The following is a 23,018-nucleotide window of genomic DNA, read 5'->3' as shown; positions in this document are numbered from 1 at the left end:
TTCATTTTTAGTAAAACGCTCCCCTTTCTATTTACATGGCCAGACTATGCTGTACCAATCAAAAAGGGTTTGTATTGTCCCTGGCATCAGAATTTAAGTTCATAAATAAAGTTTTTTTTGTTTGGTTAAAAATGTGAATGAATTGAGTTCTTTCTGTTAAAATGACAGATAATGACTGGACATGGACAGTGTAGAAAAAAAGAGTTAAAAACAGTGTATACATATAGACATTTCTGTGCTATGTTGGTAAAATCAGTCTGTATTGTTTAGAGACGGATCATTTCATAGAGCTGTGTTCTTCTTGTCCAGTCTGTCCTTTGGGGACGCTGCCAGGTTGCGCTGCCGGGCGCTCTCGTCCTGATATCCCTGCCTCATCAGGCTCGATACATACTGGAACATCGTCTGAAAATGGAAAACCCATTTTAAACATGTCATGAAAAAGGGTCTTAAATTGGAAAATTATAAAAAAAAAAAAAAAAAAAAAATTTGTAGGTAAACTAATGATTTCAGCAAATCATCTCTCATACAAAAAGCTTCTTTAGTTCTGATATCCGGGTTGGAAATATCAGCCTTATAAGTTGTAATCAGAAACAATCAGACTGCTGCTCTATCACCTACAGTCAACAATGAACAATGAATTTCAAAACATTACCAAAACAATTCACAAGTTGGTATTGTCAGTATTAACATCAACAGGAAATCGAAGAGATGATAGTCTCATTAATGATAACTTGTAGGTCTCATACTTCCAATCCAGGCTTCAGTACCGAAGAAGCCTCTCAGATGAGTTTAAACATCTTTAAAATAAAAAACCCCCCCCTTTTTAAAAAAAAAAAAAAAAAGAAAAAAAATAACTTTTTCTCATATCCTGGAACTCTGATAATTTACACCAATGCATGCTAATTTATCCTTACTGCTTGTGCACCTTTTGTCCTTCCACTAAACTTTTCTATTAACTTAATTTCTTTAATTTGTTTTGTCTCTTCCCTTCCTTGTGGAAGGTGTCTGTGAATGTCTGCTAGGCAACAGCAGTCCTCCCAAGGATCATATGGGACATAACACAATATTTCTGTATTAAAAAGCTTCTTTTTTTTTATGAAATCACATTGTGTAGCACTTTTCAGGAACTTCAAAGACACTTTACAAAGAAATAACATTTTAAACTAGTTTATTCTAATATTCAGAGACTGAATTCTGGGTTTGACTTTCCTCTAAGCCATAGTCATTAGTATTAGAAAAAAAATCTCTGAACTTTGCTGGCTTTTTAAGGTCTGGTGGCATGGATTTAAAGATGTATTTATTTTTCTCCACAGGTTAACTGCACACAGTTTAAATATATTCATAGGTAGTCGTGACAATAGATTAAAAGCTCACAAAGGGCCGTAGATGCTGTTTGATAAAGAACTCTGCATATATAAAAATTTAGCCTTTGATCTTTTCCCAGAAATCTGCTTAGGAACAAAGGTAATCCTAAAATGGATTCACCTGCTGGGGAGTTATTTTTGAGATTATCCAAATCTTGCAGCAGCACAACACGAGGCTGCAAAACCATGCTCTATTATTTCTGCCGTGATAAGTTCCATCAGGTGCAGATTTTTGTAGTAGTCTTAATCTTTAATTTGACATGCTGCACGCTGCATTGGGGAGATTTGTCCACAGCAGCAGTGTTGTGGCTGAAAGTGACGAGTCAGAATCAGCTGCTCTTTTTTTTTTGCATCATCACCTAGATTCTGTTTCTCGAAGAGACACACAAAATAATAAAAAAAAAATATATATATACTGTAATTCAAATTTAGATTAAAATGCATCAGAAAGTTCATCTCAAGCTTTTAATGATTTACTCTCCTGTAGATTAGCCTATTTGACCCTTGCTGAATCGACACACTCCTTTTTTCTTCTCTCCAGTGAGTAACCTCTTTAATGTGCATGAAAGCCCATTTGCACTACCGATATATGAAAAAAAAAAAAAGATCCCTGGAGTCCTAATAATGAAAACCTACTTGAAAATAATTACTTTGTATGTGAAAGTAATGAAAAATCCTGTGCTGGAGCCAATGGTCTGGCAGTTCAAAAGTACATGAAGCGTGCCATCAGTACTGCTAAAGTATTAGATTAGATTTAATTCTGAAGTAATTAAGCAAATAAGTTATTTATAACCCATTATTATAAACATATTTTAGCTAGAAAAAGTTATATTTTTAATTAACCTACCTTTTTTGATGGAGCACTGATTATTAAAACTAATCTAGTTTTGAGAGTAAATGTGATTTAAAATGTTTGAATTTTGTAAAATATCTATGAGATTCCGAGTTTCAACCTTTTGTGGTTCCATAAATTTTTCAGATTCACAGCAAAAAATAAGAAGCTTTAATCGGTTGTAAGCAACTATGTATGATATTTTCAAGGGATTTTCAACATCAGAGAGAAGAAATAAGAAAAAAAGCAACGTAATCAAACCACTTGTTAGGCAGACAATAACACAAAAACTACAAAAAGTAAAGTCTAAAGTCTATACCATTAATTTAATTATTTAGACTCAGTTATTTTGAAATTCCAAGACCTAATTGTTTGTGATTTGTTCGATACATTTCTTCGATTTACCTTCCAAGCCTCCTCCAACTCGGCGGTCCACCTCTCCTTTAGGATAGGCTGCACAGCACAGATAAACTCTGCGCCCACATACTGAAAAACACCATCCATGTTAGACTGATTCGTCTGCGGGTGATAATTTTTTTTTTCTTTTTTCTTGTCACTTCTTTTGGTTGCTGCGATTGTCAGAGGGTCTTACGTTGTAGTATTTAGGTGGGGCGTTGTAGTGATAATGGCTTTTTCCCAGCTCCACAGCCAGAGCTTCCAGTCTCTCCGGCTGATCCAGTCTGGCCACACTCTTCTCAATAAAGGACATCACTCTGAAAGATCGAGAGAGGGTTGGGAGATCTGGGTTCAGTTTCATTGATCCATTGACATCCTGCTACTACCAATATCAGTGTAGAAGGGATTAGCAATCTTACAAATTCGTAAAACAGGAGCTAGTAAAGTATTTGTGCTCATATTACTTGCACAATGCTTTTTTTTTTTATTGTTTCGTTTTTACACCTGCCATCAATCCAAAGTTCTTCCTCCTCCTCCTCACTCGGTGTTGGGGTCTTATCTCCCGATTTTCCAGCAGAAAGCTTCCCACTGGGATGTGAAATACCTCTAATCTGTGCATGGATTGTTGAAATGCCACACTACCCTCTGCACCTTCAGGTCCTCACATTTTAATTGGCTATTTTTCCCTCGGCTCAGCCTCGCAGTGTTGGAGCGATGAGAACCATTCTGATTATAAAACCACTTGAGGAGTTTTGCACTTTCCTAGCCGTTCGTCTCTTTAATATACGCAGCGTTGTTTTGTTACCTCCAGTTTTATGTTTACATAAAGAAAAATAAATGAGTGCAAGAAGAAAGCTTGAGATGTTTATTTTTTTTTATAGTTTTCAAAAGGCTGACTTTGGCTTCAAATTAATCAAACCAACGTCCTTACTGAAGAAAATCATCCCCACAGCATGATACTCCCCTGGTCCAGGTAACGGTGTTAATTTGTTCTATAGAAAGCGTTTTTCATGTCAGTTTTTGGTTTTATCTGAACCAATCACCTTCTCCTTCATAGCTGCCATGCCTCCTGCATGACAAACAAAACTCTGATTTCCTTTGGCTTTCTTTAAAAACAATCGATTTCATCTTTGCACTTTTCCATTGTGACCAGACCTTTGAATAGATCAATCAATCAATCAAATTTCATTTGTATAGCGCAATTCAAAGTGCTTTACATAGTAATAATAATAAAAAAAAAAAAATCACATCAGCTGTGGATCTCTGCAGCTCCTCCAGAGTTACCTCGTTTCATCTCGATTGCATCAGGCTTCACGGAGCGACCGTGTTCCTTGATCTTCATTAAGCCATTTGTTCCCCAACAAACCTCTGAGGCATTTACACAACGACCGGATTTACTCTGGAACAAAATTACACACTTCTCTCCGTTTAGACTCCTGAAGGCAGTTGGGTTTTATTTAGAGACATAAGAATAAAAGCGGGCGCATACACAGATGCGTGCTACACTTTTCAAATTTTAAAAGCAACAATTTCACAGTTATGCACTACTTTTTCCCTCAAGGTGCTGCATAGACGCCTAGGGCCTTCTTACTTTAACAAACTAAACATAATCATCTTGCTCCAAAACAATTAAATCCACATGGACAAACTTTAGTCTCACATACATGAGCACTGTTTGCGTTTTTTTGTTTCGGCTCATCTGCCATAAATTCCCTCAGAGGGATTTTGTACCCTAGTGACCACCATTCCTCAGAGTGCTTGAAAATTCGCTTAGTGCCTTGGGAGGGGAAAACGTATTAGAGATCCAAGTTACTCAAAGTAGCACAATCATATTTAAACTGAAGGTAACGAGTGGCAGGAACCAAATAAAATGAAGCAGTCGACTGTTTTAGTCTTTATCAACAACATTCAAAGATCTCTAAATGAGCCTCTGAGGTTGTGTTGTGCCTTCTTATTAATAGAAAGGGCGTACACTCAGCTACAAAGCCCCAAATACACACCTTCTCATAGTTAGGAGGAGGATTTTTATGAAGCAAGAGAAGGCAGCACATTTGTCTGTGGAGGCAGATGAAGCACATCAATTTTTCACTCCATTACAAATTAAAGATTTTTTTTTATATATAACTACTGTAGATGTAGAGGTGAACCTCATCCACTAGGGTGTACCTTTATCAAACCCAAATATAGACATGAATTACATTCAATAATCCACAAACCACTTTCCTGCTGTCTGAGAAGGCAAAGTGCTGACGCAGAACAAGTTTGAGTCATCAGTAAACAACTGCAAAACGTTTCGACCCATTCTGATTCACAATTTCTTATTTCTGCCGTTTGATCCCAGACATCGGTGATATGCAGGCTACCTCTTAATTTCAAGATATTATGTGCCTTAACAGCAATTGGCAGTTTTTTCCATTGAAGGCTGAGAAAAAATAAAAGTACAATTCAAAGCAAAAGTACAATAAATGGAGCCCTTAAATTAAAGTCTGCTGGACATAAAGACGGAAAGAATGGATTAGATTTTAATATTTACCAACAAACAGAAATGCAGATTTACATAAACCAGACTGAAACACATGCTTGGCACTATGAGACAGACGCAACAGCATGTCAAAGCTCTTTGGCTTACAAAATAGTGCATAACTACGGAGGACCAAAACTGACATAATAATAAAAAAAAGCATAGATATACATTTAGTTTTTCCTCGTCCTTACACATAAGTTTCTATCAAGAAATGTATACATTTTCTTTTTCATTTCCCCTAAACATGCATTTTTGTCAAGAAAAGTAAATATTTTGTTTTGTTTTTCCTTATGCCATCCCTCGTTCTTGTGTCATTGCCTCTTGTCCTTTTTTGTTTTTTTACTTTTCCAAAAATATATACATTTCTTGACGGAAACTCATGTGTAAGGACAAAGAAAAACTAAATATATATTTATGCTTTTTTTCTTATGTCAGTTTTGGTCCTCCATACATAACTGTGAAGTAGACAGGAAATGAATTAGTATTCCACACTTTAAATTAGACATCTTCAGGAGTCACTCATTTTGCACAACGGAGTCCCTCTGGGTGTGGTTTAATCTTGGTATAAATCCAGCTGCTCTTTTACGGCCTTAGTGGTTTCATAGAGCAGATTAGAGAATAAACAAACTGCATCATAAAGTCTCATTTTGAATGAAACTGAAAAAAAATAGTCATATTCTGCTCTAAATTGTTCCTTTATGCTGGAATTAAAACTGTGAGAAAATATTTTAGAAAATTCGCTTCATGAATTTAGCCTTTTTTTTTGTAAGACATAAAATAGTTTAACATTGGTGGCTGTCGGGGTGTGAATACTTTTCGGGGTGTGAATAGACGCGCAAACGTCTCAACACGTTTGGGCGTCCGCGTCGAGACGCGTCGGCTGTAACTCACCGAAGGCCATGCGCTCTGAGCTCCCGGTTTGTCCTCAGCCTCTCCAGGTCCTGCACATCTCGGAACAGGAAGAAGACATCTTTGCACTCGGGATGCGTCTCAAACAACCTGTTACCAAGACAACAAGAGCAGTAGAAGCAGCCATCCGTAAGCCTCTGAGAGCCACTCGTGAGGCAGCCTGTCACATCCTTGGCCAAACCGAAACAAATGTCCCCCACAGGTCCCCCCCCCCCCCTCCATCATGAAGATTAAAACCCTTCAGGATTAGTCACAGTGTGATCCTGTATTCACAATGCAGAGGGTAAACACACATTTGTTCTCATCATCGTTTTGATAAGTGGCTTCACTGTTCAGCCATTTTTCTTCCTCTGGTACTTTGAAAAGAGATCAGATTTAGCTTTTTTTTTTTTCCCCCCCTTTTCGCAGATCTTGGTCTGAGTATTTATATCCCAACGGCCTTGCGCTCCGATTTTAACAACCAGCAGCTGCAATCAGTAGCAAGATTGCAAGTTTGTCAGCCAGATGATTCCTCGGTTTGCTGCCCATTGATCATCAGCTGTAGCCGTCTCTGGCTGTAGATCCTGAGATTTAGTTCAGCTGGAAGGTTATAGAGTTAAGGATACTGTTCGCCATGAGATACTTAATGAGCTTCCAGAGCAGCCTATAAGCGAGACATTTTATTGGCAGATAATTTTATGAAAAGCTTTAACCTGACAGTCTGCATTTACAAGAGTAAAATAAAATCCCAATTAAGATCAATGTAATACTGCCACAGCATGCATTGTCATTTAAAAAGTCTAATGATTTGAAGCAAACGATTAAAGTTAAAACAATTTCCAAAATGCCGACATGCGGAGAAATGTCCTCTCCTCTTGTCCTTTGACATGCAGCCTCCATACATTTAGACGGGATGAATGCCTGTTTTCTTCAGGCTGTTATCTCCATGCGCTTCATCCGACCTGCATTAAACCAACGTTCCGGCTCACTCTAATCTTGTTTTTTTCCCCCTCTTTAGCTGTTTATCATGATTTACATTTGGCCTTTCGGTGTCTAAATCTCATTTCCTTCAGCCTGAGCCTTACAGTTCGGTCATGACCACAAATTCCCATTACAATCCGTTTGTGTTTCACTCCTTTTATTTCCATTTAAGAAAAAGGAGTGATGCGTGGATGTTGAAAACTTTGGATAGTTTTGTAGCCATTTTAGAAGAGCTGCATTTAATACTGTATTTACCTGTTGGGTGACAGAAGAAAGCAATTGTTTGTATTTAAGGCCTCAGAATGAAGATGACTGAATGTGGAAAAGCTGAAGGAGTGTGAATACTTCTGTAAGGAACAGTCTCTTTTGATTCATAGAAATATGATTTATTGATATTGATTACCACAATTTGACTTAGAAGACTTAAACTGAGGCAGCTACAGGCTAAATTTTATTAGATGCTTTCTATATTTTTTTCTATAAATTAATCTATTATTTCTTAAGCAAAGTTTTTAATAAATGTTGGCATCTAAGCATTGAAATATTTGAAGGCGACAGGTTCAGTCTTTGTTCTTTTTTTTTTTTTTTTACCCCAGTCATTCACTCAGTAGTGCTGTGAAGATAAAAGAAATAACTTTTTTTCCCTTTTCTGTCCCTGACCTTACTCCTGATTTTAAAAGGTGGGGAAACTGACTGCTTCTCCTCTCAGCGCAGCGGCGGCGTGTAGAGCTCTTGTTATTTTCCACTATTGTTTGTTCCTCTCGTGGACAGGAGTGCGCACGCTCTCGCAACATACGCAGACAATGTTGCTCCCGCGAATAGCTCAAGTGGGATTTTAATTGGCTTCGCACAGAGGTTCCATTCGGTCCAATTATGCATTATTCACAACCATTTTTGATCTGCTCTTTGCTCGTTTTGAATATGTGTAAGAGAGGAACATTCTTTGGCAGGAAGAAAGATACCGAGTGTTGATTTGATCTCTGTTTGCAGCCGAGATCCGGTACGGTGACCCTGGTTTGGCTCTGAGCTTCATCTTTGTGAAAACCTGCAAATCCGAAGGTCTTTTTACACCACGGGGTTCACAGTTTTTCACTTTATCATTCTTGATTTGCATTACCTTTTTCTACAAACTCTCGGAGAGATGAAAATGTTTACGTGGACGCTGGTTATCTTCATAAAATTGTTAGTTTTCCTGATGGCTAATGCCCTAATTAGCCAACACTACTGCAGACCAGAAGCTCTGTCATGTCAGGTAACGACGTTAGGATGTGAGAGATAAGAGAGGAGAACAAGCAGGAGGTTTCTGCTTCCAGCTCTCAGTGGAAAGCTGTGGGTCAGAGTATTAAGCAGGAGAAATGCACAGTTTGTGGCCTGTAACAGGCTAGGCTCCCATCAGAAAGCATTCCCAAAGATCCTAAGTAGACCTGAGAGGTCATGAGGTCAGCAACAAATAGAGATGCTTTAGAAAAGGCATTTTAACACCTGAAATTAGATGTAGTTTTAGATACTGGTGATATGGCTTCCTGCCCAGAGCGGCCTTCCAGTTGAGGGCAACCTGTTTGACCAAACATAATAAAAACTGGCAGCCTGAATTACTGTTTTGAATTTCTGCCACCCCTCTAGTCTAAGGGGGATACACATCTCCATGTCGACTAGGTGGATAGGCAGTTGCTCAGACCAAAAGAATAACTCCCTCTTATATATACTATTTATTTGTTTCCAATAAATATACTATTGGAATACATTGTCTACTCTATATAAGAGCAGACAGCTACTCTTATATATATATACTATTTATTTGTTTTCAATAATCAGACAGCACCAGGCTAGATTTATATATATATATATATATATATATATATATATATATATATATATACACACACACACACACACACACACCAGATTGCTGATGTATGATTTCTTAAGAATGTAGAATGTTTTAAATACTCTAAACATTGAAATCTATGAAGGTGACAGTTTCAGTCTCTTTTCAACCCGGTAATGTTGAGAAGATAAAGTAAATAACTTTCCTTTTACATCTTATGTAAAAGAAGAAAAAAAAAAAGATCATTATTCTTGCATCCCTACTAAAATAGTGTAGGGACCAATAAGAAAACTTGGGCCGCTGTGATACCTGATTTTATTATTTATGATGCTGTTATGGTCATCAATAACTGCTATTTCTGTCAGGCTTGCAGCCAATCTACTTGTTGGATTTCTGTCATGGTTTAATTAGCAGTGTATTTCAAAAGTAAAATATGACATCATAGTACAATGTTTGTTTATGCCAAAGCCTGGGTAAGGAAGGCTGGCCCTGACAGTGGTGTCAAACTCCAGCCCTCAAGGGCCGCTGTCCTGCAGTTTTTAGATTTGCCACAGGTACAAAACACTGGAATGAAAGGGCTTAATTGCCTCCTTCTTGTGTAGATCAGTTCTCCAGCGCCTTGCTAATGACCTAATTATTCTATTCAGGTGTGGTGCAGCAGAGGCGCATCTTAAAGTTGCAGGGCAGTGACCCTTCAGGACTGGAGTTCGACACCAGAACCACTACAGTGATGTTGAAAAGCACAGCATGACGATGACGGAAAAAGTTTATTTTCTCCTCCTTTTTCTGTTGTGACCATACTAGTAGAATTAAATACGTCATTTTATAAAATCATTGATACTTTTTTTGTTGTTGTTGTTGTTTTAAACGTAAAAAATTCTACAGGAAATTTGATGTTTGTTTATTTTTTTTATTTTTATTTTTATTTTTTAATCATTTTAAAACTAAAAACCCCCAACAAGAAAGATCCGAGATAGAGTGAAGACGTCTTACCTGACAAACATAATAATCCCAACTTTGGCAATATCGTCTCGAATAACTTTCCAGGAATCCTTGATCATCTGAACCTGCTCCTCGCTGAGATGCGCAGCAGCTGCGGCGGCTGCAGCCTCCTCTCTGTCCCTCTGTGAAAACTCCGTCTTTGTTGCCAGACCTGAAATCGCGCACCCCATTCTTCATCTAAAACAACGGAGATGATGGCGACTTTTTGTTATTATTCACGGTCCCAGATGATGGACATAGAACCGAGAGGTTAAACTGTTCAGCGAGGCATCTGGTTTTTGAGTGCGTGTCTTGAACTGTCTCCCCTCTTTTAGAAAAAACAAAAAACATCACTCATCAAGTCAGAAATTACAGTTGGGGAGGCTGGTTCTGGTTGTTGCTTTCACAATAAGATAAACACCTAGCAAGTGAGCCCATAATTCAGAAAGAGCTTTTATTTTGCAGAATGGTGCTTCGTATTTCCGGTTTTAGCTAGGGCATTTACTGCTACATTTACACTGATTTTCAAACCAAGTATGATTTAATTCGGGGTGAACTGAACTGAGCCGCAAATATGGCCTCAGTATAATAACATAACAGAAGATTATCACGCAAACTACACCGACTGTTAAGGAAGTGGGTGTTCTTCTTTGATTCACCCAAGGATTGCAAATAGAGGCTTAAATAAGTAAACACTTTTATTTGAATAACTGAGCAATTTACAAAGGAATCTTGTGCATTTTGTTGCCATGAACCAACTTTTAGCACAATTCTGGCTGTATGTTTGACGACTATTCTCACTTAAGCGTCTGTAAATTGGATAGTTTATTGGGATACATCAATCTTTTTAAAATTTCCAAAGTGTATTTCATCCCACCGTTTTTGCTTTTGGTCGAAAGGTTGCATCTAAACACTTCATTTTGGATTTCTACCATAAAAAGGCGTAATACAAACATGACAAGCTGAACATGTAAAGACTTTTTCCTCTGCTGACAATGTTTCCCAACCCATCTGTCTACAGTTTGTAATTTACCAATCACTGGTCCTGGGAAATTGGATGGCATGATTTTTATTTATTTTTTTGGCATCCCTCATTTTCTTTACAGTATACCATAAATTCGGTGTAGCTAGAGTTCAGTGATACTGTGACCAGTAAACTAACCAGTGAAAAGCATCTGCAGCACTTCTTTCTTGGCATGAAACCTTGACGCTTCTCACTTTCGACCCAAGCCTAGCTCATTAGCTTTATTCCTCTGTTGTTGCCATAATTCTGCAAGTCTCCCTTGTTCTTAAAAATAAACACCAGAGCACTTTTCTTTCATTCCTCAGACATCTCATCACTCAAGATCTTCCCAGATAACCCCAGTCAACATCTGCCACCTCTCCTAGAAATTTCCGTACCTCGAAGGGTGTGTCACCAGGACCAGCTGCCTTTTCTCTGTCCATCTTCTTTAAAGCTTGCCCCACTTCATCATTAATCTCAGCTACTTTATGATCCACGACAGTCACCTCTGCTCTACATTCTTCTCATTCGTCAACTCTTCAAAGTACTCTTCCATCCCACACTTGGCACCTGTCAGTACATTTCCATCCCTTAATCACCGTGATCTGCTGCACATCCTTTCCATCTCCATCTCCCTGCCTCACCAACCTGGACAAGTCACTCTCTGTCCTTATCGTCCACAAGGAATCACTGGCTTGTAACTGCTTCTGGTTGCATTAGAAATAAGTGTCTATTAAAATAGAATAAAAAAAATAGGTTCTTGAATTGCTGATACAATTCTGTGGGTCAGCCCTACGCAGAAGATTCCATCTTTTATTGACAAAAAAAAAACAACACAGTATTGCAGCCTTAGCATTTCTGTTTTTATTGAAAATATGGGCAGCTGTACATAACCAAAAACAGGTTTCTGAGTATCTGGAATTTACACATGGTCAAAACTATCCCAATATACAGACATATAAATAACTTTCATGAAAATAAACATGTTGCTGATAAAAAAAAAAATTATAAAGCTCCAGTGATGTGCACAACTGTTTTAACAAGCAGCTCAGGAAAACGTGGAAGCATATTTTGCTGTCCCTGTGCATCAAAGCACAACAAAGACTAAAATCTAACCGTCTTTGGTGTCTGAAGTAAGACTTTACTGGCAATCGAGCGCTATTAGCTGTCGCTCTCAGAAACTCTGCACTGATAGTTTGCAGAGTTAATATTAATGACTATAGCAGCCAACAGTAGGCAACATATCTTTTTTTTTTTGATACAGGAAACTATATATCCATTTATATGTTCACACAAAACTGTAACGTGTAAACAAACACAGTTAAAATGTGCATCTTACTGTTTTAAAGGTGGCATGCCCATACCATCCCTTTAATGTTACACTGGTGCTAAAATTATTGCACCTTGTCCCCTGTACAAGAAACCTCATGCACGGAGTTTTTGAGGGAGAAACATGCAGAGCAAACATAGAAAGCATCGTCTAACTCCCAGGTTTATGTTGAATATACACAGTGCACACTGTTTAGCTTGTACTTAAGCTCTGGAACTTCTCCCGTAAACTCCTCACAAGGTTGCTTTCCGAGGACTTCCCAGAAGTCAGTGACTTTGTGCTGTTGCGAACTTCCTGGAGGAGCCCATCCTCACCTTGGATTCTGTGGCACGGTAAACGAGTCCGCGAAGGTTCTTGAAGGTTCTGAACTTCGTGCAGAGGGACAGAGCCCAGCATGTGGTCTAAGGAGCTCCACCTGCACAGCAGGGAGCGCTTCTTTTGCTGAGGCCAGTCCTCTACCTGGAGACACTTCTTACAGCAGTCTGTCGGAGCTGCATGGAGGTCTGACGAGCTTCTGTACTTTACCCCATCTGGTCCTGTGCAGACGCAGTGTGTTCTTAGAGAGTGCGAGGTGTCCGTGTATTTTGAACGCAGCTCCTGGACGTGAGGCCAGTGGAAAGCCTCAGACTGAGGGCTGTGTGGGGCCGTGCCCTGGGAGCTTGCGGGAGAAGACAGTGTCTGGTCCAAATTTGGAGAACAAACTTCGCGAATGACTTCCTGTTCACAAACATTCATGGTCAACCTTAAGTTAGGCTTACCTGCATGAAAACAGAGACAAAAACACAAGGAGTTTACATCAGTTTTCTGTTTAAGAAACAACTAGAGGCAGATTCATACAGAACTGTGAAAAAATTATAATCAATCATTCTTGAATTTTCTTTACATTTTGTCACAAAAGCCACTCTTTCCCATTTCACCAGAATGCCTCAGTTTGTTGGAGCATATCAGTAATTAAACATCATGAGGCACCCATAAGAAGTCTCATTTCCAGTTTGTAACATATAGGAGACACAGCAAACAAATGTTCAGATCAGACCAAAATTGCTCTATTTGGCCTACATGTGTGGTGGAAAACCCTCAAGAGCAAATCCCGATGCAAAAACATGGAAGAGGTAGTTTCATGCTGTGGGAATGCTTTTTTCCCCCACAGGGGCAATGAAAAAGGTGTTAGAAAAATGGATGTAGCAAAAGCACAAGTCAAATGTTCACCTTTCCCAAAAAGAACGTTGGTAAACATTCATTTAGAGCTACAATAGAATGGCTTAGATCACAGCAGATTCATGTGAAGGAATGGTCCAGTCAAAGTCCAGACTCAAATTCTATTGGGAATTTGTGGCAGGCCTTTAAAATGAATGTCAACGGCTTATCTTGACCCAGACTGATCTGAAATTATTTCACAAAGAAAAATGAAAAAATAATTCAGTCCGCAACGATGTGAGAAGTGGTTCTGCAAAATTTAAATGCACGACACACTTTTCAGGTGTTTGCAAAAAAAAAAATAAAGCTGTGATAAATATGTGATGACATTTGAAGTTTGTGGTTGTGATGTGAAAGAATGTGAGGAAGTTCAAGATGCACTCTAAAAGTGTTGATTGGCAATGTTCTGCTTACCAGTTTTTCTCAGCTTCTCCTGGTGGACAGCAGCTGCACTCCGGAGACCCTCCTGGTGTGCAGCCTGTCGGCTCCTCTGCCACACTACTGGCCGATTGTTTTTAATGCGCTGGCTGTACTGACGAGCCAGCTGGAACACCTTGTTTCTCATCTTCCCCATGTCGTGCAGGATCTGGTCTTCGTCTATGGTGGTTTGGAAGCTGATGCTCTTGGGTAAATGGCTGGGGTGGCAGCTGTCGTTCTCTTGAAATGCTGGGGACGAACACGGCTCTGAGAGCTGAGCAGAACCCTGCTCCGCTGTGGAGGAACCGGCCGTAGGCGAAGACACGGAGCAAGAGTCTGCAGCAGAGCACATTTCAGGCTCTTCTTCTATCACTGGTGGTTGATTACTGTTTTTGACCTCCATAGTATCCAAGCTGATCTCAACTCTTTGGGTGTCAACTTTCTCATCTGCCTCCTGCTTCACTTCCTGAATCTCCTCCTCAGTTTCCATAACTTCCCAAACCTTCAGCATTTCAGACGAAGGCCTGAACTCTTCCTCTGCAGTAAATGATTCCGTGACGCTATTAGACCGAACCTTGACCTCAGCTGAGCTTTGAGGTTCACTCGTCTTACCCTTTTCTAACCCAGGAAGGTCGAACACGGACCAAGAAGTGGGTCTGTTTCTACAGAGCCCTTTCCTATAGGCTGGACCGGCCTTCTCCTTTGGAACGTCATTCAGCTGTCGGCTCAGCTGTCTCACCAGGCCGTCGGGGATGAAGGACAAACTCTCCCTGCGCTTGAGGCTGAAGTTAGCGTCTTGGTGCTCAGCATGCTCATAGTATTGCCTGATTTTATGGATGAGAATTTGATCCTTTTTGGAGAGAGTGGACCTGCGTTCTCCTTCACTCGGTCCAGGCTCAGGACCCGACAGGTCGGCCTTTGAGGAGGTGTGTGGTTCTGGTGAAGAGCTGTCCGACATTTTCTCCATCCGTTTCTCCACGTCCATACAGGCCGAGAGGCTTTGAAAGGGATCTTTATCTAAACTCAAGTCCTCAGAAACCAGACTGCTCCGTCGTGACAAACTGCTGATGAATTGCTCAGCGGTCAATTGGTCCAACACGGAGGAAGGCAAACTGCTCTTATTATCTGAAAGCACCTCCTCTTCCTCCTCAGAGAGGTCACCGTTCGTTAGTACACTCATCTCCTCCACCTGTAGACCAGAAGAGTCGCTCTCTCCCTCTTCTTCTCCTGCTGTTTCCCTGGAAGTATCCAAGGATTCTGGGGTCTCAGTTTGTTGCTCGGAGGAAAACATGGTAGACTTGTGGCAGTGGAAGTTCTCCACCTCCAGCTGGTTGATTGGTTCTGCTTGTGGGACACGGTCTAGACGACACGGCTCCTGTGCATAAAAAAATAACAGTATTATCTAACGGAAAAATGCACATTTTAATGACAAGCACTGTTCATTCCTCATTAACTTAATAATTCATTTTAAAATCAGTTTAATTCATAGCATCCACATCTTTGCTGCATTTATTTTATAGTAATAGACTTCCTGTTTTTTTTTTTTTTTTAATCCAATGACCTTTTTGTCATAATATAATCACAGAGTTCAATGCAGGGAATACAAAGAAGAACATGACTGATGCTTTTTCTAACAAATAAAAATATATGAACATTGTGTCATGCATTTGCCTTCGACCCCTTTACCGATACCTCAAAATAAAATTAAGCACAATCAAATGCCTCCTGAAGGTCCAGTAGAAAGGCATTCTAAAAAATACTTGCAGCTGCAACTGCAGTGAAAGGGAATTTTGTGAAGCATTGCTTCAGCATGGCTGACTATACATCCACACTTCTTATCAAAAAATGTTTGAAACTTTCTGTTATGTTGCTTCTACTTCACTTATTCACTACTTTATTTTGGTCTATAACATAAAATCTCGCTAAAATACATTTGCGGTTGTAAAGAAACGAAACATTAACATATTCAAGGTGTATGAATACTTTTACAAGGCACTGACTGTGGGTAAGATTTGCAATTAAAAACTTGCATTGGCAATGCAGTCTGCTTCTTTTGGCTCTTCCTGGACAGTTTAAATAATCCTTGACTAGTTAGGCTGAGCCTCATCCGGTCTTCAGCCTGCTGATGTTACCCTAGACTGCTGCTATTCTAACGCTGTGTCCAGGTGTTGCCTGCTCATCTGGAGTGCCTGCAAATTGCAAATTACAAAAATAAATAAAAAAAGAAAGCGCAGCTCGGAGCTGTTTGCCATAGATAAGGTTCACTCAGCTCAGATGCAGAAGCTGCAGAAGTGGGGGTGGGGGGGGGGGCCGCTTCCCATGTGGTGCTTTAATTTCCAGCACAATAAATCTACAGCATGTAGAGATGATTCAAACTGTGCTCACGGCAAAGGGCATCTATTTGGTAGGAATTCAGTTTTTAAATCTAATGTAACATTGAATCAACCAGAATGTATGCAAAGAAATAATGAAAATAGAGAAAGAGTTTGAAAACGGGCCCCCAGCAACAACTTGGGGGTGGGGGGAAGAGAGTTGAGGGGGGATTCTTTAGTAGAGTGAATATGTATCACATGTGGCCTCAGATGTGTGTGTGGAAATGAGGTTAAAAGGATGCAGGCATAAATGTGATATTGGGCTTTTGTGAGCACCTGAGCGCTGAGAGTTTGTTTCACAGACACATTGTCGGTGTTTTCCTCCCCTGTGCAGGTTTCAGCCTCCTCTATCAGTGCAGCTTTTAGTTCAGCAGCGTCCTCATTCTGATCATCCTGAAAGGGAACAAAGCACAGCATTATGCCAAAAGTCTTTTTAGTCAACGTCAGCAAGTTTGCAAGCTTTATAACTCCATCTAAGATCTCAAGGAGTGAATGCCAAACAATTTCTTACAAGTTCAGCCGTAATTGGTCCAAAAGTTCGAAGAGGAAAATTTAAGTTAGGCTTGATCATCTTGGGTTGAATCAATGTATACAAGCAAAAATGTACAGATCTCATTTTGCAGATTGCTTTTGATAGAATATGAAACTGATTTCTAAATATTAATAGTACATAAACGATATCATAAAATTGCAAAATCTGAAACAAAAGGAAAGTCTCATTTAGACAATGTTTATTCATTCCTATTCAGAATCAATACAACTAGCAATTAATCTAAAAAAAGAAAAATCAGAGGGAAAATATTCATTGATATGATTATCAAAGAGAAAGCTCCCCGACTATTCTAATTATGTTTAATCAGATGGCTACATTAACCTTTGAAGTCAAACAACATTTAGCAGAGCACATTAGGATATTCGTTGTCATGCAAATGCAAACATGGTCTTAACAACATAAGTCATGCACCCATAAATAGTTATTAAACACAGCAGCAACAACTCAGATGAGATACACATGCAGTACAAATGTGAAAAGGAAATTGGATGCAAACTGGGATGATTTTAACTCCGAAAGAACAAAAGCAAAAACATGCATGACGTTTTTCTGAACACCCCTCATCTACACTGAAGCATTCAGAACGGACAATGTGAGTATTGAGTCAATTTGGATTATAGGGAAGAAAAGAAAAGAGGGATGGAGAACGAGAGCCAGTGTGGGAGACAAGAGTGGTGCGTTAGTTTTGGTGAGCCGTTGGGACGGAACGGAAAGCGGGAAACCCGTGGGTGGCAGAAACCCTCACCGTTGTGAAGTGAGTAGAAAGCAAAGCCCTGGCTCTATAGTGCCAGCAGGAGATGGCTGCCAGCACCGAGCTGGCAAAGTCGGCTACCTGGTCGTCTCCCATCAGCACATCGTCCTTGCAACTCTCCCCTTCCTCCTCCTCCTGCTCCTCCTCCTCCTCTATTGCCTTCTCCTGCTCCAGCCCCACCTCTCTTTCTCTGGGTGAAGAGTCACTGTCAGCTGCATTTAGCTGCTCCAGAGAGTTGCTCAGATCCTCCACACACGGCCTCTCACCCCGGGGCTCGCCTAGACAGGAGGTCAGTGTGCTGACACTAGCAGCTGGCTGCAGGGAGCTCCTATCCCCCAGCAGTGTGCCTTCACTGTCTGCATGCTGTAGTGTGAAGTCATAGACATGTGTTTTGTTATTGCAAGGCTTGTGATAAAGCCATCTTATGACTGCAAGGCTGTAAATAGCAAGATGTGCTGTCTATCAGCAGCGGGTGTGATGCTGTGTGATTTCTGCAGGCTAAGAAAAGAAAGTGTGCTCTGGAAGGATTGGATTTTTCATTTGCAGTTAAGAACATTTTTCCAGCAACAAAACTATTTCTGCTAAAATTCCATATTTGTGATGTAAAAAAAAAAAAAAAAAAAAAAAAAAAAAAAAATCAGATTATTAAAAGAAATTAACATGTTTAACATGACAAACTCAACTGACAACACACAAAACTGAAGAAAATGTGATTTTAAAAAGCAGCAATAAACTTGTTGCTTAAATATGCACAGCTTTGTTTCATTCACCATTTTGATGCAGTTCAAAATTGTTATCCAGTAAACATCAATTACAGCGAATCTGATTAACCTAAAATGAAATTCTGTTGCCCTGGCAGGATTTTTCCATACATCTGCATCCTTTAGAGACGGAAACAAAGTCTGTGGATAGATTGCAGATGGATTACATTTCATCTCCCATCAGGATTAAGTAAAAGAAAAACCCACAGTATCTTTACATTATGGATGATCTCAATAAATTGTTGAAAAGAAAAGATGGAAACCGGCCAGGGAGGCAAACAAGAGGCAGGAAGCAGCGCTGATGGAGCTGCAGGACTGTTTGGCTGTACAGATAATAAACAAGGGTTCCCCAGAGCTTGATGCCGTTTCACTGCAAGTGAAACATTCTCCTGCAAGGTTTCAAAGGATTTTAGTGAGATCTGGAAGCTTTCTGTGGTCCAGGTAGAAGACAATTTTCTTAAATTTTTTTTTAATTTACAGTGTGGTTGTTGGGATCTCCAGTCTTACTGAGTCGTTTCAGTTTCATCTAATTTAGAGAAACAAATTGTTGATCACCATCTTCACTCTGCACTGGTGTGCATCGATTGCTGTGGATGTTTATGCATCCTTCTCCAGACTCATACCTTTTAAATAAGATGCTTTGGAGCAGACTTGCCTTAAGAGTGTGAATATAACTAATGTCACTCTTGGACAGATCTTTTTTTTTCTTTCTTTTTTGTCAATTTATCTGACTTGCTATAGGTAGAAGACTGATGAAGACTGAATGGTAAACCTGAATTAAAAGTGCTTCAACTTGGTGCTACTTTGCAGTTGTGCATACTTCTGCAGCAAGATTAGTGCATCCTTTTAATATTTTTTAAGAATTTTCTCCCTTTTTACAGGTGTTTCAATTAAATACTATAGGATACATGTGAGATTGAAAGTAGAACAAGTTTTGAAACAAAACTTTTTCTAGGTTGCATTTGTTTATATTTCAAAAAGCCTTGTACTTTAACAGGGCATGTTCACTTTTTATATCAACTGTAGGAGTTAAGGTTGAGTAACCTCAGCAAAGTGCATTGTTACTTATTGAAATAGTTTTCCAAGACTTACTAAAAAAATCCAGTTGTTTGGATTACCTTAACTTACCTTCAAAACAGCTGCAGAGTGAACAAAGATTGAGGCGAAGCCACCGAGAGAGAAAACAAACAAGAATGTCAATAACAGTCAGATATCATGTTCAGTAACATCCTGAATTTCAAATGCATTTAGGGGTAAGGAGACAATCTCTGCTTCCACATCCAGGCAGCTGTTAGTCTGCCTCAGACTCAAGGGAGATCCTGTGATTAGGTAAATGCCAATAAGTAGCGTCTTGCTCTCCAAGGCTTTAACTGGACATGATGCAATTTGTCAGGAAGTGATGAACCACTCCCTTACTCAGATGAGAAGGTTTGACATGAAAGTGGCTTGTTCATTACATCGTCTGGAGAAATTGAGCGAGAGAGAGAGAGAGAGAGACCGGGTAACAGGAATACAGATGTTCTCTGCTCTAATGACCAATCAATGAAACAGGAAGACACAGATCTGACGGGCGGGGCCCAGATAGAGCACCGAACAGAGCTTTGGAGTGACAAAAGGCCTCGACCGAAGCAGCATATAATTAACTTCATTATGGGTGAGGTGGAGTGGGAGTGAGTATGCGTGCCCATTGAACTGTTGTCCAGGTGTCTTTGAAGGAGAACAAAGCAGAAGTTCAATGGAGACGTGAACAGCAGCTCTTATCCAACAAAATGACCTTGGTGGCAGAGAGCTGATGTATAACTGGACTGCAGCCACAATGCAATTCAAACTAAAGCAGTGTTTGTGAATATGGCTGCCAAAATCCTAGTGAACGTTTACAGAAATGAAAGAAAAACACAAAAATGTACCCACCGTTGGTGCTCTTTATGATTTCTTTAATTGGTTCTGAAAGAATAAATAAATGCATTTGCACATTAAAAAAAAAGTTTCCATATTATCATTGCACAGTTATTTTTTCTGTGTGATGTACTGGATAGACAGCGGACATAAATATACCAGATCTTCTCCTCCCATTCCGTACTCCGCGATGGAAGCTATCACTCTGGAAGCACTCTGCTTTCATCCTCCTCTCCGGACTACGCTGACACTTCCCAGAATCTGAGAAACGGAAGGAGACGTCATTACACTCATAGCTGCAATTACAAAAAGCAATTTTCTACACATGGATGAGCTGGTTATAAGCCAAGACATCTTGGAAAATTAATAAGCATTCCATATTCTTCACAGAACATGGGCAGCCACTCTCTTTTTTTATTGGCTGCATCTGTGGTTGCTTTGGCAAAGGTTAAACGATCCCTGACTTAAGCAGAGATGCTCCATTAGTAACACTTACAGTTGCAGTTGTCCACACTGGCGTCTTTTGCCTTCAAATACAGAAGGGACAAGTTAAAGACTCTTCTGACGTCGCTGGGAAAGAAATGTGTGGAAGGACGACGTTTACCTTCTGTGGCAAGATGGTGTTGTGATTCTCAAGAATGAGCCTCTTAATGTGATGAGCCCACAGACGTTTCTCTTCCACAGACTTTGCCTGAAGACACGGACGGAAATCCCACATTAGAAAATAATTATCTTTCACACAACCGAGACCCATTCGACAAACCTGCTGTTAATACAATCACTCATTGCAGCACAAAATCTTATTCTCTTTTATAATGCGTTTACAAGGTTGGTGCTTAGTTATTTGATTTGGCTGATGAAATAATATTTAAGCACATAACTGTTATATTAAAGTTCTATTTATGTGGTCCCACAGCATAACAGATATTCTACCATACATCACAGTGGTCATAAAGTGCTTTTCAGCATACTGTCAGTTTCCAGAACCTCCATTGTTACAGCAGAGGGTTGCCAGAGTTTAGCAAACTCCACATTTACGATCCTTTTCGTTGAGCGTTGGACATTTCATTTTGCAGTCAGTTTTAAATGACGGAGATTAAAAAGAAAATTTCTCAAGGTGTTTTTCTTTCTACTTCAGAAATATAAAAGTGAAACAACACAGTACTAGAACTCACTTCATATCCTGCAGTGTATTAAAGGGCAATTTTACTGTCAAGCATGTGGACAAATTTTGATCTTTTATTGCTACGATGATCTCAAGTATGACAAATGCTAGATTAAATGCATATCTTCTGTCATAATTTGTGATCAGTGAAGCCTTCATTATACAAAATCCCCCACAGCTGAAAAAACCCCCCCAGGAATTTAAATAATTTGTTCAGCATCTAAACTAAATTTAGTTCAACAGCCTTTGGTTCAATCAATAATACGTTTATTTACAGATATTCTGATACTCATCATTGAGAAAAATTAAAAAACAAAGCCTGAAAACTCAAGGTTTTCGTTTACACATTTCATATTCATCCAGTCATTAAAATGTTTATAATACAATTTCATACTTTTCAAGACAGCGTATGAACTCCACATACACAGATAGCATCCAATGGTTGTTATGGAGACTATGCTTGCTCAAATTTTATTGCAACTGTAACAAAAGATTAATTAACATTAAGGTCGTTTTTGGTAGAAGAACCATTGTACCATCTGAAATGTTGTCTTGGGTACACTTGTAAAGCATTCATCCAAATACAAATTTAATTTAATTGCAAACAGAAAACGTAAAAAGCGCTTTAGTTGGTTGCTTTAGTGACTCCAACACGTCATTCATCTCTTCAGATCTGTGCAGCTGGCGATCGTTTTTAACTTGATCTGAAAAAGCTCCAAAGAGTTTTTCTTGTTTTTTTGAGAAATCAAGGATGTTAAAGACTTCAAGTGTCCCTTAAATATCCAACACTATCAGCATTGCATGGGCTCTCAGTTTTCAAACTCTGTATTAGGTCTCATTATTCTGTTGCAAATTAAGTTGTCTGAGGAAGGCAAATTATACATTGGAACATGTTTATAGATGATGCTGCCACTGTGAAGTGGAAAAACAGCTTCCTTTTTTTTTTTTACCCCACCCTACTGGGGGCACAGCAGTAGTTATTTTTCATGAACTTCATGGTTATGCACTATTTTGTGTTGATTTATTTCAGAAAGTTCCATTTAAAAAAAACAAAGCAATAACTACATCTTGTAGAGTTATCCTGACAAAATGTGAAAAGTTTCAGGGGGTATGAATACTTTTTCAAGGCTACAATTCCAGATGAGCAGAATGTATTATTCTATAAATGTCACGAATCATTAGAAATGATAAATATTGCATACCGGCATTAAAAAACAACAACAACAATCTTCCACATTTCACAGTTTAAAAAGAAATGGACTAAATGTTTGCTGCAGTTACCTGAACTGTATGGGGTTGCTTAGGACGCTTGAAATGGATCACACTGAAGAGGAGGGGATCCTTGGCGCTGTCGAGCAGCATCAGGGTGGAACACTGTGACAAGAAATTATATTCGTTTGGTTTGTATCAATTCTATTCACGCGTTTTCTCACTTATCGCGTTAAAAATTCATCAGAAGTCGTACCGAGATGTGGATCTTGTAGACGTAATGTTCCCCTCTTTTCTTGGTAATGAGGAGCATCTTTTCGAACAAGAACAGCGTCCGGGTGTTCTTCGCCCTCAGAACAGGAAAGGTGCCCTCTAGCACCAGCTCCCCGCAGGTGGTCAGGTCGGCACCCTTCCAGTTGATCAGCAGGGATTGTATCTCCTAATGTGAGAAAACAAAACTTTACATGAAGAAAATCTTAGCCAAGCAAGAAAGACATTATATGCAATTTTCATGTCTGCCACATGTAAAGCTAAAGCACCACTTGTGCAAAAAAAAAAAAAAAAAAAAAA

At 39.4% G+C, this 23,018-nt stretch overlaps 2 protein-coding genes across 6 annotated transcripts in view; both read right to left on the bottom strand.

Moving 5' to 3' along the window:
• Positions 1 to 120: 120 nt before the first annotated feature.
• On the bottom strand, positions 121 to 10,173 carry xgb (x globin). The gene is made up of 5 exons (XM_015042529.1): positions 9,807 to 10,173; positions 6,008 to 6,115; positions 2,789 to 2,909; positions 2,602 to 2,682; positions 121 to 402 (listed from the first exon to the last, which is right to left on the bottom strand). Exons 1-5 carry the CDS (start codon positions 9,983 to 9,985, stop codon positions 283 to 285), a joined length of 609 nt encoding a protein of 202 aa, XP_014898015.1. The 5' UTR covers positions 9,986 to 10,173; the 3' UTR covers positions 121 to 282.
• A 1,465-nt stretch (positions 10,174 to 11,638) lies between these two features.
• Positions 11,639 to 23,018, bottom strand: part of LOC106953629 (pleckstrin homology domain-containing family G member 3-like) — a 40,999-nt gene continuing 29,619 nt past the window's right edge. For 3 of the 5 annotated variants that reach the window (XM_015042526.1, XM_015042525.1, XM_015042523.1), the window contains exons 9-19: positions 22,705 to 22,887; positions 22,521 to 22,613; positions 20,679 to 20,765; positions 20,571 to 20,601; positions 20,234 to 20,335; positions 20,090 to 20,122; positions 19,307 to 19,317; positions 17,412 to 17,780; positions 16,390 to 16,506; positions 13,739 to 15,116; positions 11,639 to 12,885 (exon numbers count right to left, since the gene is read on the bottom strand). In XM_015042526.1, the coding sequence (XP_014898012.1) occupies positions 12,320 to 12,885; positions 13,739 to 15,116; positions 16,390 to 16,506; positions 17,412 to 17,780; positions 19,307 to 19,317; positions 20,090 to 20,122; positions 20,234 to 20,335; positions 20,571 to 20,601; positions 20,679 to 20,765; positions 22,521 to 22,613; positions 22,705 to 22,887 (2,970 nt within the window). In that variant the 3' untranslated portion in view covers positions 11,639 to 12,319. The remainder of the gene's footprint in view (positions 12,886 to 13,738; positions 15,117 to 16,389; positions 16,507 to 17,411; positions 17,781 to 19,306; positions 19,318 to 20,089; positions 20,123 to 20,233; positions 20,336 to 20,570; positions 20,602 to 20,678; positions 20,766 to 22,520; positions 22,614 to 22,704; positions 22,888 to 23,018) is intronic. The other 2 variants (XM_015042524.1, XM_015042528.1) reach the window with 2 other exon arrangements.

This window comes from Poecilia latipinna, unplaced genomic scaffold (assembly GCF_001443285.1).
Source record: "Poecilia latipinna isolate Pla-1442-1.1 unplaced genomic scaffold, P_latipinna-1.0 Scaffold594, whole genome shotgun sequence".
NCBI lineage: Eukaryota > Metazoa > Chordata > Actinopteri > Cyprinodontiformes > Poeciliidae > Poecilia > Poecilia latipinna.
The sequence above is the reverse complement of the archived record's forward strand: the minus strand, read 5'-3'. Positions and strand labels throughout refer to the sequence as shown.

Bases quoted from the DNA above. Each gene is read 5' to 3' on its own strand.
- xgb (XM_015042529.1), bottom strand. From the start codon at position 9,985: ATGGGGTGCGCGATTTCAGGTCTGGCAACAAAGACGGAGTTTTCACAG. The intron at 2,910-6,007 runs GTGAGTTACAGC...TCGATCTTTCAG, and splicing joins CTCAGAGCGCATGGCCTTCG to AGTGATGTCCTTTATTGAGA. The intron at 403-2,601 runs GTAAATCGAAGA...TTCCATTTTCAG, and splicing joins AGTTGGAGGAGGCTTGGAAG to ACGATGTTCCAGTATGTATC.